Here is a 17,615-nt window from a genome sequence, read left to right on the forward strand (position 1 = left end):
GAGATGTCAGGTGATCAGCTAAGGTTACCCAGCTTGTTAGCTAGAGACACATAACTCAACCCAAATTCTGTGGCTCCAGAAAGTATGCTCACTCTTTCCACTACATTATGATGTATCTAAGCCAGTCAGTCCCTTCTTTTCTCTGGGTTTAAGTTTTTCCAGATATTAAATGAGCTACATGAGGATGATATCCAAGGCCCTAGCCCTGATACTCTAATTCTAAGATGTCAGCTTTGCACCCAAAAGTTTCAAGTCAAGGTTACAGTAGACCCCATGCATCCCCCCATAAACAGTCAGAACAAATAGGCTAGGCATGGCAGTAGGCCAAAGAGAGGGGTAGCTGGAAATGGTGTTCTTGAGCATACCACTTTTCCAGTCTAAGGGATGAGAAGGAAAAGGGGAGCTCAGTGGAAATGTTTTCTAATAATATAACCTCAAAAAGAAAGTTAAGAGATAGTACTGTGATTCCAAGCTCTATTTCATGGGTATCTTGGAACTTAAGTAAACATTTACCCCTGAGAGGCCCACATACTAACAGAACTTCTGGGACAGGAAGCCCACAGGGTGATGGATTTGTGCAGGAATTTCCTGTTGGGTGGATAAGGAGCTGAGAGTGGTACAAGTCTGCCAGGTCCCACCCTGAGGCAGGCCAGAAGATGTGCCACAGTCCACTTTGAGTATGTATAAAGTGAAAAAAGCTATAAAAATGGGTCAGTGCCAAACAAAGTTGGCCAAGATAACATTTTTTTCAGGATGACTTCTTTTTCCTTTTTCAAATTTTTATTTAAATTCTAGTTAGTTAACATATAGTGCAATATTGGCTTCAGGGGTAGAATTCAGTGATTCATCACATACAACACCCAGTGCTTATCATAAGTGCCCTTGTTGATACCCATCACCCATATAGCCCATCTCTCACCCACATCCTTCCAACAATCCTCAGTTTGTTCTCTGTCTTTAAAAGTCCCTCATGGTTTGTTCCCCCCCCACCACCACCACCATGTGTTCATCTGTTTTGTTTCTTAAATTCCACATAGGAGAGAAACCATATGTTATTTGTCTTCTCTGACTTACTTATTTCACTTAGCATAATACATTATAGCTTCATCCACATCATTGCAAATGGAAGGATGAATTTTAAAATTACACTTGCTAAACTGAGGATGATCGGACCAGGATACCACTCAATATCATCTTGTCCACCTACCATAACAGACAGGAGCATTCTAGTTCTTTTTTTAAGTACTTGCCACACATAATTCCACTAAGAAAAAAAAATAAGAAAAAGAAAGAAAGAAAGAAAGAGAAAGAATAAACTTGCCACACATAATGCCACCAAGAAAAAAAAACAAGAAGGAAAGAAAGAAAGAAAGAAAGAAAGAAAAGAAAAGAAAAGAAAAGAAAGACAAGGAAGGAAGGAAGGGAGGAAGGAAGGAGAAAGGAAGAGAGGGAGGGAGTGAGGGCAGGAGAGATAGAGAGAGTGAGAGAGAGAGAAAGGTAAATATACTCCTGTGCTCACCAAGCTGATTGATACCAGGCAACTCACATATCCTCTCTGTGTGTTGGTTTCCTTATTTCTACAAAAAATGCAATCAAAATGATATAAAACACATGTAAAGAATATTACTAATTGAGCTTCAAGTGGAGCTTGACTCTGCTAAGGCTGTAAGTCCAGAGGGAGAGAGAAGTCCATCTTGTTCCTGGTTTGGTCAGTCTCCAAAGAAAGAGGAAAGAAGAGCACCAGAAACTCCAGACTGGTGCTGGATGAAGCCAAGTCCTGCCAATTCCAGCCAATTCCAATGCTATAAAGGGTCAAATTGTGCCAAGGTAGGGTCGCAATGTGGCTGTGCTACACTGAGTTTCCTAATCCTTAAAATGAGGGTAATAACAGGGGCACCTGGGTGGCTCAAGTCTGTTAAACATCTGACTTCAGCTCAGGTCATGATCTCATGGTCTGTGGGTTCAAGCCCTGTGTCACACTCTGTGCTGACAGCTCAGAGCCTGGAGCCTGCTTCAGATTCCGTGTCTCCCTCTCCCTCTGCCCTTCCCCACTCATGCTCTCTCTCAAGCTCTCAAAAATGAATAAACATTAATAAAATTAAAATGAAAGAACACAGAAGATGGCGGCGTAGGAAGACGCTGGGCTCACCTTATCCTGCTGATCACTTAGATTCTACCCACATCTGTCTAAATAACCCAGAAAACCCCCAGAAGACTAGCAGAAAGGACTCTCCGGAGCCAAGCATAGACAAGAGGCCCACAGAAGAGGGTAGGAAGGGTGGAGAGGCAGTGCATGCTACACGGACTGGCAGGAGGGAGCTGGGGCGGTGGAGGGGTAGCCCGCCCGGCAAGGCAGAGCCACAGAGTCTGGCTTGCAAAAGCAGAGGGGCTGGACTCCTTGAGTTCTGACAGCCAGCAGGACTTAACCTCTGGAATGTTAAAAGTCAATGGTTCTGCTCTTGGAGAGCGGGGAGGGCGAGAGTGCACTGGGAGGGAGAGTTGTTGAGCCCCAGAAGACAGAACTCACCTCGGTGGGGAACAAAGGCACTGGCAAGCGCCATCTCCCTCTCCCATCCCCCAGCTGAAACCCCAATCCCTGTCATGGAACTTGCTCCCACTGCACAAACACTCAAAGCTGTGCTTCTGTGGACCCATTCCTCCAACGGATCTGCCTCTCTCCCAGTGCTGCAGGGCCCCTCCGAAAGGGGACCACCTAAGGCAAAGCCGGCTAAGCCTGCCCTTCCCACCACTGTGCACCTTGCAGATCAACCCCGGCTAATACCCCAGATCCCATCAAAGCAGCACCACAAGCCTGGCAGTGTGCAAGTAGCCCAGAGAGAGGCCACACCACTCCACAGTGAGTCCTGCCCCTGGGAGACGGCAAGATAAGGTACACACCATTCTGACTGTGGCCTCAGCAGTGGGCTGGGGAAAGACATCCAGTCTGAATGTGGCCCCACCCACCTACACAAGTTACTCTGGACAGTAGAGAGGAAGTGCCCTGCATTTTGGAGACACCCCAGGGACTACCCAAAATGACAAAATGGAAGAATTCTCCTCAAAAGAAACTCCAGGAAGTATGGACAGCTAACAAATTGATCAAAAATTATTTAAGCAATATAACAGAACAAGAATTTATAATAATAGTCATAAAATTAATCACTGGGCTTGCAAAAAGCATAGAGAACAGCAGAGAATCTATTGGTACAGAGATCAAGGGACTAAGAAATAGTCATGAGTAGCTAAAAAATGCTATAAATGAAGTGCAAAATAATTCATAGGTGGCCATAGCACAGATTGAAGAGGCAGAGGAGAGAATAGGTGAAGTAGAAGATAAAATTATGGAAAAAGAAGAAGCTGAGAAAAAGAGAGATAAAAAAATCCAGGACTCTGAGGGGAGAATTACAGAAATAAGTGATGCAATCAAACACAACAATATCCGAATCATAGGAATTCCAGAAGAAGAAGTGAGAGAGAAAGGGGCTGAAGGAGTATTTGAACAAATCATAGCTGTGAACTTCCCTGATCTGGGGAAGGAAAAAGGCATTGAAATCCAAGAGACACAGAGAACTCCCTTCAGACGTAACTTGAATCGATCTTCTGCATGACATATCATAGTGAAACTGGAAAAATACAAGGATAAAGAGAAAATTCTGAAAGCAACTAGGGATAAACACGCTGTAACCTACAAAGGGAGACCCATAAGACTAGTGGCAGACCTATCTACTGAAACCTGGCAGGCCAGAAAGGAATGGCAGGAAATCTTCAATGTGATGAAAAGAAAAAAAATATGCAGCCAAGAATCCTTTATCCAGCAAGTCTGTCATTCAGAATAGAATGAGAGATAAAAGTCTTCCCAACAAACAAAAACTGAAGGAATTAATCATCATTAAACCAGCCCTACAAGAGATCCTAAGGGGGATTCTGTGAGTGAAATGTTTCAAGGACCACAAAATACCAGAGACACCACTACAAGCATGAAACCTACAGACATCACAATGACTCCAAACCCATATCTTTATATAATAACACTGAATGTAAATGGACTAAATGCTCCAACCAAAACAGATAGGGTATCATAATGGATAAAAAAAGAACCATCTATTTTCTCTCCACAAGAGACCCTTTTTAGAGCTGAGGACACCTTCAGATTGAAAGTGAGGGATGGAGAACTATCTATCATGCTACTGGAAGTCAAAAGAAAGCTGGAGTAGCCATACTTATATCAGAAAAACTAGATTTTAATTTAAAGGTTGTAACAAGAGATGAAGAAAGGCATTATATAATAATTACAGGGTCTATCCATCAGGAAGAGCTAACAATTATACATATCTATGTGCCAAATATGGGAGCCCCCAAATATATAAAACAATTAATCACAAACACAAGAAACCATATTGATAAGAATGTGGTAATTGCAGGGAACTTTAATACTCCACTTACAACAATGGATAGATCATCTAGACACAGGATCAATAAAGAAACAAGGGCCCTGAATGATACATTGCATCAGATGTACTTGACAGATATATTCAGAACTCTGCATCCCAAAGCAACAGAATATACTTTCTTCTCGAGTGCACATGGAACATTCTCCAAGATAGATCACATACTGGGTCACAAAACAGCCCTTCATAAGTATACAAGAATTGAGATAATACCGTGCACACTTTCAGAAAACTATGAAATTTGAAATAAACCACAGGAAAAAGTATGAAAAACCTCCAAAAGCATGGAGGTTAAAGAACACCCTACTAAAGAATGAATGGGTCAAACAGGCAATTAGGTAAGAAATTAAAAATATATGGAAACAAATGAAAATGAAAAGACAACAATCCAAACGCTGTGGGATGCAGCGATGGCAGTCCTGAGAGGAAAATACATTGCAATCCAGGCCTATCTCAAGAAACAAGAAAAATCCCAAATACAAAATCTAACAGCACACCTAAAGGAAATAGTAGCAGAAGAACAAAGCTACCCCAAACCGAGCAGAAGAAGAGAGATAATAAAGATCAGAGCAGAAATAAAAAATATAGAATCTAAAAAAAAACAAAACTGTAGAGCAGATCAATGAAACTAAGAGATGGTTTTTTGAAAAAATAAACAAAGTTGATAAACCTCTAGCCAGATTTCTCAAAAAGAAAAGGGAGATGACCCAAATAGATAAAATCATGAATGAAAAAGGACTTATTTCCAATTATTACTTATTACAAATTATTCCTTTATTATCAGGGAATACTATGAAAGATTATATGCCAGCAAACTGGACAACCTGGAAGAAATGGACGAATTCCTAAGCACCCACACTCTTCCAAAACTCAAACAGGAAGAAATAGAACACTTGAACAGACCCATAACCAGCAAAGAAATTGAATCAGTTATCAAAAATCTCCCAACAAATAAGAGTCCAGGACCAGATGGCTTCTCTGGGGAATTCTACCAGACATTTAAAGCAGAGATACTACCTATCATTCTCAAGCTGTTACAAAAAATAGAAAGGGAAGGAAAACTTCCAGACTCATTCTATGAAGCCAGCATTACTTTGAATCCTAAACCAGAGACCCAGTAAAAGAGAACTACAGGCCAGTATCTCTGATGAATATGGATGCAAAAATTCTCAACAAGAGAAGAGCAATTCGAATTCAACAGCATATAAAAAGTATTATTCACCATGATCAAGGGGAATTAGTCCTGGGCTGCAGGGCTGGTTCAACATTCTCAAATCAATCAATGTGATACATCACATTAATAAAAGAAAAAAAGGAACCATATGATCCTGTCAATCAATGCAGAAAAAGCATTTGACAAAATCCATCATCCTACCTTAATAAAAACCCTCAAGAAAGTCGGGATTGAAGGAACACACTTCAACATCATAAAAGCCATTTATGAAAAGCCCAAGGCAAATATCATCCTCAATGGGGAAAAACTGAGAGCTTTCCCCTGACATCAGGAAAATGACAGGGATGTCCACTCTCACCGCTGTTGCTTAACACAGTGTTAGAAGTTCTAGCATCAGCAATAAGACAAAAAAAGGAAATCAATGCATCAAAATTGGCAACGATGAAGTCAAGCTTTCACTTTTTGCACATGACATGAGATTATACATGGAAAACCCGATAGGCTCCAGCAAAAGTCTGCTAGAACTGATACATGAATTCAGCAAAGTCGCAGGATACAAAATCAATGTACACAAATCAGTTGCATTCTTATACACTAATAAATGAAGCAACAGAAACACAAATAAACTGATCCTATTCACAATTGCACCAAGAATCATAAAACACCTAGGAATCAACCTAACCAAAGATGTAAAAAATCTGTATGATGAAAACTATAGAAATCTTATAAAGGAAATTGAAGAAGATATATAGAAATGGAAAAACATTTTGTGCTCATGGATCGGAAGAATAAATATTGTCAAAATGTCAATACTACCCAAAGTTATCTACACATTCAATGCAATCCCAATCAAAATTGCACCAGCATTCTTCTCAAAACTAGAACAAGCAATCCTAAAATTTGTATGGAACCACAAAAGACCACAAACAGCCAAAGTACTTTTGAAGAAGAAGACCAAAGTGGGAGGCAACACAATCCCAGACTTTAGCCTCCACTACAAAGCTGTCATCATCAAGACAGCATGGTATTGGCACAAAAACAGACACAGAGACCAATGGAATAGAATAGAAACCCCAGAACTAGACCCACAAAATTATAGCCAACTAATCATTGACAAAGCAGGAAAGAATATCCAGTGGAAAAAAGACAGTCTCTTTCACAAATGGTGCTGGGACAACTGGACAGCAACATGCAGAAGGATGAAACTCGACCACTTTCTGACACCATTCACAAAAACAAACTCAAAATGGATAAAGGACCTGAATGTGAGACAGGAAACCATCAAAACCCTAGAGGAGAAAGTAGGAAAACACCTCTGTGACCTCAGCCATAGCAATTTCTTACTTGACACATCCCCAAAGGTAAGGGAATTAAAAGGAAAAATGAACTATTGGGACCTCATGAAGATAAAATGCTTCTGCACGTCAAAGCATTGTTTCAAAGGAAACAATCAAGAAAACTAAAAGGCAACCAATGGAATGGGAAAAGATATTTGCAAATGACATATTGCAGAAAGGGCTATTATCCAAAATCTATAAAGATATCACCAAACTCCACACCTGAAAAGCAAATAATTGAGAGAAGAAATGGGCAGAAAACATGAATAGACACTTCTCTAGAGAAGACATCTAGAGGGGCGCCTGGGTAACTCAGTCAGTTGAGCGACTGTCTTCGGCTCAGGTCATGATCTCACGGTTTGTGAATTTGAGCCCCGCGTCGGGCTCTGTGCTGATAGCTCAGAGCCTGGAGCCTGCTTCTGATTCTGTGTCTCCCTCTCTCTCTGCCCCTCCCCCACTCATGCTTTGTCTCTCTCTGTCTCAGAAATAAACACAAAAAAAAATTAAAAAAAAGAAGACATCCAGATGGCCAACAGGCACATGAAAAGATGCTCAACGTCGCTCCTCATCAGGGAATTACAAATCAAAACCACAGTCAGATACCACCTCACACCAGTCAGAGCGGCTACAATGAACAATTCAGGGGAGTATAGATGCTGGCGAGGGTGTGGAGAAACGGGAACCCTCTTGCACTGTTGGTGGGAATGCAAATTGGTGCAGCCGCTCTGGAAGACAGTGTGGAGGTTCCTCAAAAAATTAAAAATAGAACTACCCTATGACCCAGCAATAGCACTGCTAGGAATTTACCCAAGGGATATCGGAGTGCTGATGCATAGGGGTACTTGTATCCCAATGTTTATAGCAGCACTTTCAACAATAGCCAAATTATGGAAAGAGCCTAAATGTCCATCAACTGATGAATGGATAAATAAGTTGTGGTTTATATACACAATGGAATACTACGTGGTGATGAGAAAGAATGTAATATGGCCTTTTGTAGCAATGTGGATGGAACTGGCGAGTGTTCTGCTAAGTGAAATATGTCATACATAGAAAGACAGATACCATATGGTTTCACTCTTATGTGGATCCTGAGAAACTTAACAGAAGACCATGGGGGAGGGGAAGGGAAAGAAAAAAGACATTAGAGAGGGCGGGAGCCAAAACAAGAGATTCTTAAAAACTGAGAAAAAACTGAGGGTTGATGGAGGCTAGGATGGAGGGTAGGTTGTGTGATGAGTATTGAGTGTTGGGCACCCATTGGGATGAGCACTGGGTGATGTATGGAAACCAAGTTGACAATAAATTTCATATTAAAAAATTAAAATTAGGGTAATAACAGTATCAATCTCATTTGCCTGTTGTGAGGATTATGTAAATTAATATATTAGTGCTTAGGAAAGTACACTTCACACTGTAAGTTCTACAGAAATGCTAGCTATTATCTTGACCATTATTGTGTGCTTTATATCCTGTGTCACACATATTCTTATTAATACAGCAACCCAATAAGGAATGCACTGTTATCACCCCAAAAAAAACAAAGTCAGAAAAATTGGGAGTAATTTCCCCAAAGTTGCAGAATCCAGACCAGAATCCCTCCAAAGGCCATGTTCTAATCCACCAAACCACAGTAGAATGGCAATCCTTAGTGGAAGAACCAGCTATGTTGGACGATTTCTGAAGTGAGACTCAAAAAACTTGGGTTCTGAGCCCAGTATTGCCATCAACTCATTCTGTGCCCTTGAGAAGTAACTTAAACACTCTGTATGTTTTCTCATACAGAAATGAACAATGGATAATACAACAGTTCCCACTTGGTTCACTTCACATGGCTGCTTGAAAGCACAAATCAGATCACATAAGGAAAATGGCCCTTTCAGAGTTCAAATCTCACCCTTTGCTTCCTCTACCGCACTTGCACTATAAATTACTTTGCCTTGTCCCCCAAAATGCAATCCCCTCCCACTCCCACCTCCACCATGGAAATTCTGTTTTATTCCATTCTACTAGGATTTTGCACATACTATTCCTTCTGTCTGGAACATATTTTCTCCACTGGAAAACCAAGGCCACATCTCATTCATCTCAATAGCCCAATGGCCAAGACCCCATATAGTTACAGGCTGATTGTTCTGATGGGAGGTTGTGGCATGAGCAGATCCAGGGGAAAAAGGACAGGGGAAGTTCCATACTTTTCATACAGTTTATCTTCAATGCTGCCTATTGACAGGAGGGCAAAGAAAAAACAAATCCAGCCAGCTCCACACTTAATCTCCTGGTCCTAGAAGTGTGTCTCATCAAGCCACCTTTGCTTTTAAATAGATGTTTTTGCTACTTCCATCACATTGGTTTTTTTCTGTTTCCTCTGACTTTTTGGATTCAATCGTCTAATGGTAAACTGGAACAGGCCTTTGTGTATTACACAAGCAGTCTGTGAGGGTAGGGGTGTCATAACAATTATATACAATTAAGTTCCCAAACATAAGCTGCAAATTTGGGCTTTTGGTAAAAATCTCCAGGGGGAAAAAAGATTAAAAGGAAGCTGTCAGGGATATGTTTCTTCTCCCTTCAAGTAGATCTAATGAGTGGGAAGGGCAGCAATGTGACAGTTCAACAAACATCAGTATAAGAGAAATTAGAAATGTAAATTTCCCTGAAACTGTAGTCCTTGGAAACAGGTTCTTCTCCCTGATTCTCCCCTAAGCTGCTCTAAGGCATTGATTATTACTTAGAGGTATGGGTGATACTTACTTTTTTATGTAGGTTTTTAAAAAATTTCTTTTAATTTTTATTTAAATTCAAGTTAGTTAACATATAGTGTAATAATGGTTTCAGGAGTACAATTTAGTGATTCATCTCTTACGTATAACACTCAGTGCTCAACACAAGTGTCCTCTTTAATGTCCATCACCCATTCACCCCATACCCCTACCCAACACCCCTCCAGCAACCCTCAGTTTGTTCTCTGTATATAAGAGTCTCTAATGGTTTGCATCCCTCTCTCTTTTTATCTTATTTTTCCTTCCCTTCCCTTATATTTATCTCTTTTGTTTCTTAAATTCCACATATGAGTGAAATCATATGATTTCACACTGTCTTTCTCTGACTGACTTATTTCACTCAGAATAATACATTCTAGCTCCATCCACATTGTTGCAAATGACAATATTTAATTCTTTTTTGATCTCCAAGTAATATTTCATTGTGTGTGTGTGTGTGCGTGCGCGCATGTGTGTGTGTATGGACATAGACATACATACATATATACTACATCTCCTTTATCCATTCATCAGTCAATGGACATTTGGGTTCTTTCCATAATTTGGCTATTGTTGAGAGTGCTACTATAAACATTGGGGTGCATGTGCCCATTCAAATCAGCATTTTTATATCTTTTGGATAAATACCTACTAGTGCAATTGCTAGGTTGTAAGGAAGACCTATGTTTATTTGTTTGTTTATTTATTTATTTATTTATTTATTTATTTATTTTTGAGGAGCCTTCTTCATACTGTTCTCCAGAGTGGCTGCACCAGTTTGCATTCCCACCAACAGTGCAAAAGTGTTCTCTTTTCTCTTCATCCTTGCCAACATCTGTGGTTTCCTGAGTTGTTAATTTTAGCCATTCTGACAGGTGCAAGGTGGTATCTCATTATTTTGATTTGTATTTCCCTTATGATGAGTGATATTGAATATGGGTAATCCTTTCACTCATCCATTTATTTTTTAGGAGCCCTGGGAGGTAGGGAAAATCAGGGGGTACTTCATGAACTCTAGTCCTCATAGGCTGGCAGGGAGCAAGGATGATAACTAGAGTTGATCAAAAAGACCCAGAATATTTATGGAATAAGCTGAGTCACGTTCAGGTCTGTATATAATAAAAAGCCTCCTATTGTCTAGCCAGATATTCTGATTTAGTGATTTGGTACCAATTGCCTGTTTGCTGCCAGCCCTCCACTCTATCTCCCAATTCCTCTTCAAAGGACATTAAGCTTTGAAGATTTCCCTTATGACTCTTCTTTTTAATTTGACAAATTAAGCTGTTATTATTATATGGATGGTTTTGGCAGCCACCCTGTTTGTTCAAACATCTGGGGGAGGCAAGGGAATGGTGGAGATAGCAAAATACTGCTTAATTTTCTTGATTTGCAAGGCTTATCCACAGCAGCCCTCAGCAATTTGGCAGGACCTCTCTTTGCTTGTGTAACTGTTTGGACAGATAGCACATACAAAGAACCTATATCAGCGAACCAGTGAGGTTGGGTCACTTATGTCAATAGCTAGGAAGCCATAGAGTGGACATGTCCTATTGCCTTTTCAGGGTGGTCCTCCAGCACTCATCCACTTTTAGTCATACTAAGATTTTGTATTTTCCCCATGAGGCACTCTTACTGCCTTACTTAGATATGGACACTTTACTGCAAAAATAAGTCCTTTCAGTGTCACAAGAGAAAGCAACTGGGCTGTGGGAAGCAGAAGGTTGAAAGAGTATATAGTACAACAGTGAAAAGAATACTAGAGAGTGAATCTGGATACCAGAATCAAATTTTAGCTTTGCCACTGACTTGCTGTGTGGTCTTGGTCAGGAATAGGTGTCTCAGACTTTCACCATCATTATAAGGCATGTGTGTGTGTATGTATGTACATGTGTATGCATGCACATATGCATGGCCATAGCCAGAATTGTTGATGGGGAGGGGAGTCCTCAAAAAGCCCTGATGACAGACATTCTAGAAGTCTTGAAGACTAAATATGATGAACATGACAGAAACCTTAGGCTTGCCCTCTGAAATGTACCCATCAGGATTCACTACAGAAAAAGCTTCCTATAAGACAACTCCTCTGGAGCTAGTGAGTTCCACATTGACCCAAGAATCTGAAAAGGGAACGATGAGGAATTTTTCTTCTTACCAAATTAGGTGAAGAAGGGATTCACCAAGCAACAGGGTGTCAGTGTTGTACATATGGGCTTGGTTGAGATTTATAGGACCAATCAATCATGCTAACAAAGGAGGCAGAGAGTAAATATTATCCCATCAATCCTATTCAAAATTGCCTTTTTGTTTCCCACTCCCCACTTCTAGACAAAAACACATGAAATTCCTTCCTAGATGTGGAGTCTTTAAATCATAGTTCAGGGATGCCTGGTTGGCTCAGTCAGTTTAACGACTGACTCTTGATTTTGGCTCAGATCGTGATGTCAGGGTTGTGAGATTGAGCCTTGTGTTAGGCTCCTCGCTGAGTGTGGAACCTGCTTAAAATTCTCTCTCTGCCTCTCTCTGTGCCCCTCTCCTACTCTGTCTTTCTCTAAAAAGAAATAGATAGGTAGATTTTTAAAAATCTTAAAAAAAATAAATCATACTCCGTGCTTTCAAGTTTGGTATTAATGAGGCTTCCTAGATAGGTGGAGGAATTTCAACCTATTATTGGTCCCCCATGGCTCCAACTTCAAGACTGGAGCCCCAGAGCATATGGAGGAATTATATATTCCAGACATTGGGAAGAGGAAAATGTTTCAGTGAGTATGGAGACAACTGCTGCTGAGAACCTCCTCTCATAGAGAGCACCGCAGGGGTAGAGGGAAAGAGGGCTGCTAACCAGCCACAATTTCAGTGTGCCTTAGAGTTGATGTGTTTGCTAGAGGTCATTTGGTCTAGCCCTCTGCCTCTGATCAGGCAACTAGCCAAAGTAAGCCAGATACAAGGGAAGGAGGATCCATGATTCCCTAGTAAGTTTGGGCCAGTGCTGGTTTCCTCTTAGGAGCAATTGTTTCTTTATATAGGTCCATTTCTTTATCTTCATCTCAAACAATCACTACTATTTTCTACTCTTTATGGGGACATAAAGATTCTTCAAATAGATTTATCTTTCAAATAAGACTAAAAAAAATGCCGAATGCTCAGAATTGTGGTGTTTTCCAGCCATCTACATTAAGAAGGATCAGAGGTGGGGCACCTGAGTGGCTCAGTCAGTTAAAGATTCGATTTGGTTTCAGTTCAGGTCATGATCTCACAGTTTCATGGGTTCAAGCCCCACATCGGGCTCTGCATGGGCAGTGGGAATCCTGCTTGGGATTTTCTGTCTCCCTCTCTCTCTGACCCTTCCCCACTCACACTGTCTTTGTCTCTCTCAAAATAAATAAATACACTTTTGAAAAAAGGATTAGAGGTAGAAGAATAAAGGAAAGATTTTTTTCTAGACTGTGGTAAAATAGCTGTTTGCAGGGCTGATGCTTACTTAATCTCTTTAGAATATGCTAAACTGCTTGAAATTTTAGGGAGCTACTACCTCTCAATCACAGGAAATTATACCTCAGTTGAGGCAAGTGGAACAGGGAACTGGCTCAGCTTGTACACTGTGACCATGAAGCTTAATATTGCTGACCCCTCCTTGGTAGCATTTCCAGCCTCTCCCATCTTGGTTATGTTAGCCTGTGGACTGTCAGATTTCACAACTTGGGTCTGAGAGATAAATGTAAAATGTCATTACCCCAGTTCCCTTGGTGGGCAAAAGAGACAAACACTAAATGGTATACTCAAGACACATACCTGTGAATCCTTATAATTCACAGCTCTGTTTCTATTGAACAGAAACCCAAGAACCTCAACAGAGCAGTGACATTACAGAAGAAAAAAATCTCCATTTATTTGTTAGGTTGTATATATCCTCTGCAAGTGAATATCTAGAAATGAAGGCTTTAGTGACTTCAGCCACTGAAGACTTTCTGAGTTCAGAGAAGTGGCTGTTTCTAATGAAATGGAAGGCTTTCAGGAATTATTTTTATAAGCAGATGATAAAAAAGATAATTTAGTCTGTCAATAGTGCAGGAGTGAGAACCTTGACTTCAAGTGTGCAAGCTTGGGTAGACCTTGTAAAATGTGTCAGGATGAGGTAATCTCACCAATAGAAAAAGAAGTATATGTTGATTGACCTGCACCAGAGAACCAACCTTATAGTCTGTGTCTGGGAGTGAATTAGAACATACTACTTATCCAAGTTTTTATCTGGTGGTGATAAAACTCCAGGGCTGGAAAGAGGCTTGAAAGTCTATTGAGTCAATCCAATTATTTCCTGGCAACATCCAAAGAGATGAACCTTTCATTTATTAATGAAGTGTTGTCTCAAAGATTTCTCCAACCTTCTTATAAAGCCATTGAAGTACACAACACTTCTCAGTAGTAGAAAGTTTTTCCTTGGCTCTATCTAAATCCTTTCTGCTGCTCTTCATATTTAATTTCTTTTCATCCATCTGTGGCTACGATGTGATGTTCTAGATGAGCTATTCAGACTCTACAATGCCCCTGTTGATAAAGATCCTACCTCCCAGTCTAGGACAGATGCCTGCCACTGGGCAATCTTGTCGATATTCTCCAAACGCCTCTTGCGCTCATTGATCTGCTGAGTCACATTTCTCATGACAGCCAGAGCAGCTGCCACATACCTGTAGTCACTGTGAAGACACAAAAGTACAAGTTCGGTAAATCAATGTGCTAGAGAACCAACTGTTGGGTACCAACACTAAAGTCCATTCCTCTCTTCTTAGTAACAGAGCCCTGATTTTCAGATGGAACCCATGCCACATGGAGTAAAAGATTATATTTCCTATATTTCTTATAGTAAGGGGTGATTACGTAACTAGTCCAGTGATATGTAAATAGAAATTTTGGGCAGAAATTTTCAGAAACCTCCTTTAAGGAAGATAGCATACCCTTCTTTGGCCCTTTCTCAATCCTGATGCTTGGAATGCAGATGTGATGGTTGATGTTCTAGCAGCCATCTTGGACCATAGGGACAAGGTTCCTTCTCCTAGGGATATGATAACAGAAAGTTGGGAGGAACCCAAGTTTCTGATGACCATAGAGCACCATAGAAGTCATGGACTGCCTACCTGTAGACTTTTTTTTATATGAAAGTGAAATAGACCCCTATCTTTTTTTAGAGCATTATTTTTGTGTCCAGTCTGATATAACCAGCCAAGAATCAAGAAAGCAGCCTTATTCATGGCATGGTCCAGAACTTTACCATACTTTCTATCACTTATTTCTAGGGAACTCTGCCAAAAGTCACTGTGAAATAATATCCACTCTTTTCTTCTAGTATGATATAATGATAGGATGTAGCATAGTGGTTAAGAATAGACTCCAGAGCCAGACTCTTTGGGCTCAAATGCTAGTTTTGTCACTGACTACTTGTATGACCTTTGTCAATTCTCACAACTCTCTCAATGACTCAGTTTCCTCATATGTGAAATGGGGATGATTATAGTAGTGTTTGTTGAAGGTTTAGTCATCTATATAAATTGTTTTACTCTTGGTTTATAGTAAAAGTTGCAGTATTATTAATACAAATCAAAGTGCAACCTTTAGGCCCAGTTTCCTGGGACTGTGGATGGCCTACTTGTTGAAAGTTATACCACCCTGCCCAGTTTTCTCTGCTTGTCTGATCTGATTTGCAATCAAATGGCTCCTGTGAAAGGCAGATTGAAAATGATATCCCAGTCATTTGGTGGAGCTTTAATAGACTGAGAGGGCAAGAGGATGAGTTATGAATCAGTCTTAACTAACCTTTACTTAAAAAAAAAAGCTGAACATATTTTGTGGTCATTAATCTGCTCACTGTCCCAGCACCAATTTGAAAGAAGAAAGGAGGGGAAAAAAAGATACCCAGTAACTTTTTCTTTCCTAAATCATTGAAGTGCAAGATGGTTGACCAATCATAGGCACAGGGAAGGTAATTCTAACTGCTAAGGCAGACATTATGCAGCACCTCCTCTTAGCTGGCCTCCATGTGTCCTCTAAACACCTACCAGACCATAGTCTTCAAATGCTACTTCATTTCATTACCTCCAGTGACCAGATAGTCACTACACCTTCTAATCAGTTTATTCTGCCTCAAGACAACTTTGTTAAAACAACAACAACAACAACAACAACAACAACAAACCCTTATTCTGAGCCTTAATAAATGTTAGCTATTATCAGTTTTTCTTCTGGGTCCTATTGCTGACTTATATTGAACTCATGGTTGACTAATGCTTCCTAAGTCTTTTAAAATATGCTGTCTTGGGGCACCTGGGTGGATTAGTTGGTTAAGCATCCAATCTTATTGACCAACCGAAGTCATGATCTTGAAATTCATGAGTTCAAGCCCCATGTCTGGCTCTGTACTCACAGCTCAGAGCCTGGAGCCTGCTTCAGATTCTGTGTCTCCCTTTCTCTCTGCCCCTCCACATCCCCCTCTCTCTCAAGAATAAATAAACATTAAAAAAATTTTAATATGCTATCTATAAGCTGAATCTCTCTAGGTCTGTCCTTGAACTCTACATCTCCCTCTTACTTTCTTAGACCCAATTATAAAACCTTACATTTGTTCCTGTTATATTTCATCCTTTTACAGTTACTTGCTCCAGCCTATGGGCAATCTATTGGACTCTGTATGACTATTAAAATTTCTCCCTGGAAAGACTACCTGAGCTTGCCATTTGGAAACAGAATAGGGTGATAACAGAAAGGGCAGCTGCAGTGTAGAAGATGCTGACATAAATAAGTATCCCTGTACTTTGGGCCCATTTAATGTCTCCCATGCTATTCCTCCTTCTGGTTTGAGGCACCAGGAAAATGACTTAAGCCACTTTTGGGGAGGTAAAACATAAAGCTTTATGTCCAATATGGTATCCTATAGCCACATTTATTTAAAATTAAATATAATCAAATATTAGTACTTCAGTTGAACCACCTACATTTCTCAGTACTCAATAGCCATGCATGGCCAGTGGCTACTACATTGGACAGAACAGGTATAAAACATTTATATTATTGTAGAAAGTTCCATTGGACAGCAGTGGTATGAGAATGCCTATTACCTCTGACTCCATGTACTACCTAGCCATGGATTCATTACTGTCACTCTGCTACTGTCAGTCAATCTTTGCCATATTTAGGTGGTTGTCTTTCTTACAATGGTTAGAGGGGGATATGTCCCCATTTTTAACCTGCTCCACTAGCTTTAGGAGTGGGTGAGAAAAGAAGTGAATAGTCGTGGTCTTGCCTGAACCCTTCTCAGAGCCCCCAGGCCTTCAGAAAAGGTCTGGGCCCAGCTCCTTGATAAGATCTACTGAACCAAGATTGTCTTGTTCCAGATATGTCAGCTAACCTCCCTGTTATATACAGTCTTTCTTCCTGTCAGCTTAAGGAAGGTTGGATGGCTGAGTGGGGACATATCACCCTTCTGAAAGCAAAGGCAGTATTATTATCTACTTATTACTATCCATCCATCGAATCTTATCCCTTAGATGCCACTCTGACTGCCTGAATTTCAGACCTTCTTATCTGAATACTTATCTGACTAAGCCTTCAAGCTGGAAGCAGCCTCTAATTCATTTCAAATCCAAGCTACTCTGACATGCATTGCAGGAGCTGTCATCTCAATACAGCTTCCTGATATCTGCCAAAAGAGGTGGCCCCTGGCCTGGGGAGTAATGCTGGGCCCAACAGATCACTCTGAAGGAGGACATTGATTCATGTGCCCTGCCAATGCCTGAGCCACTCTATCAGCACTCTGGAACCCAGTACGTAGAAAAAGAGGGGGCCAGGGACCCAGAGGGAAAGACGGCCTTGAGACAGGAGTTCTTGTCACAAGGTGAAGGAGCACAGG

General features: G+C 40.5%; 1 protein-coding gene across 5 annotated transcripts in view; it reads right to left on the bottom strand.

Annotated features, from left to right (window-relative positions):
* Positions 1 to 17,615, bottom strand: part of ARHGEF9 (Cdc42 guanine nucleotide exchange factor 9) — a 195,939-nt gene that overhangs the window by 32,729 nt on the left and 145,595 nt on the right. For all 5 annotated transcript variants that reach the window (XM_043571349.1, XM_043571345.1, XM_043571347.1 and 2 more), the window contains one exon: positions 14,283 to 14,412. In XM_043571349.1, coding sequence (XP_043427284.1) covers positions 14,283 to 14,412 — 130 coding nt within the window. The remainder of the gene's footprint in view (positions 1 to 14,282; positions 14,413 to 17,615) is intronic.

Source organism: Prionailurus bengalensis, chromosome X (genome assembly GCF_016509475.1).
Source record: "Prionailurus bengalensis isolate Pbe53 chromosome X, Fcat_Pben_1.1_paternal_pri, whole genome shotgun sequence".
In the NCBI taxonomy this organism is placed as follows: Eukaryota; Metazoa; Chordata; class Mammalia; order Carnivora; family Felidae; genus Prionailurus; species Prionailurus bengalensis.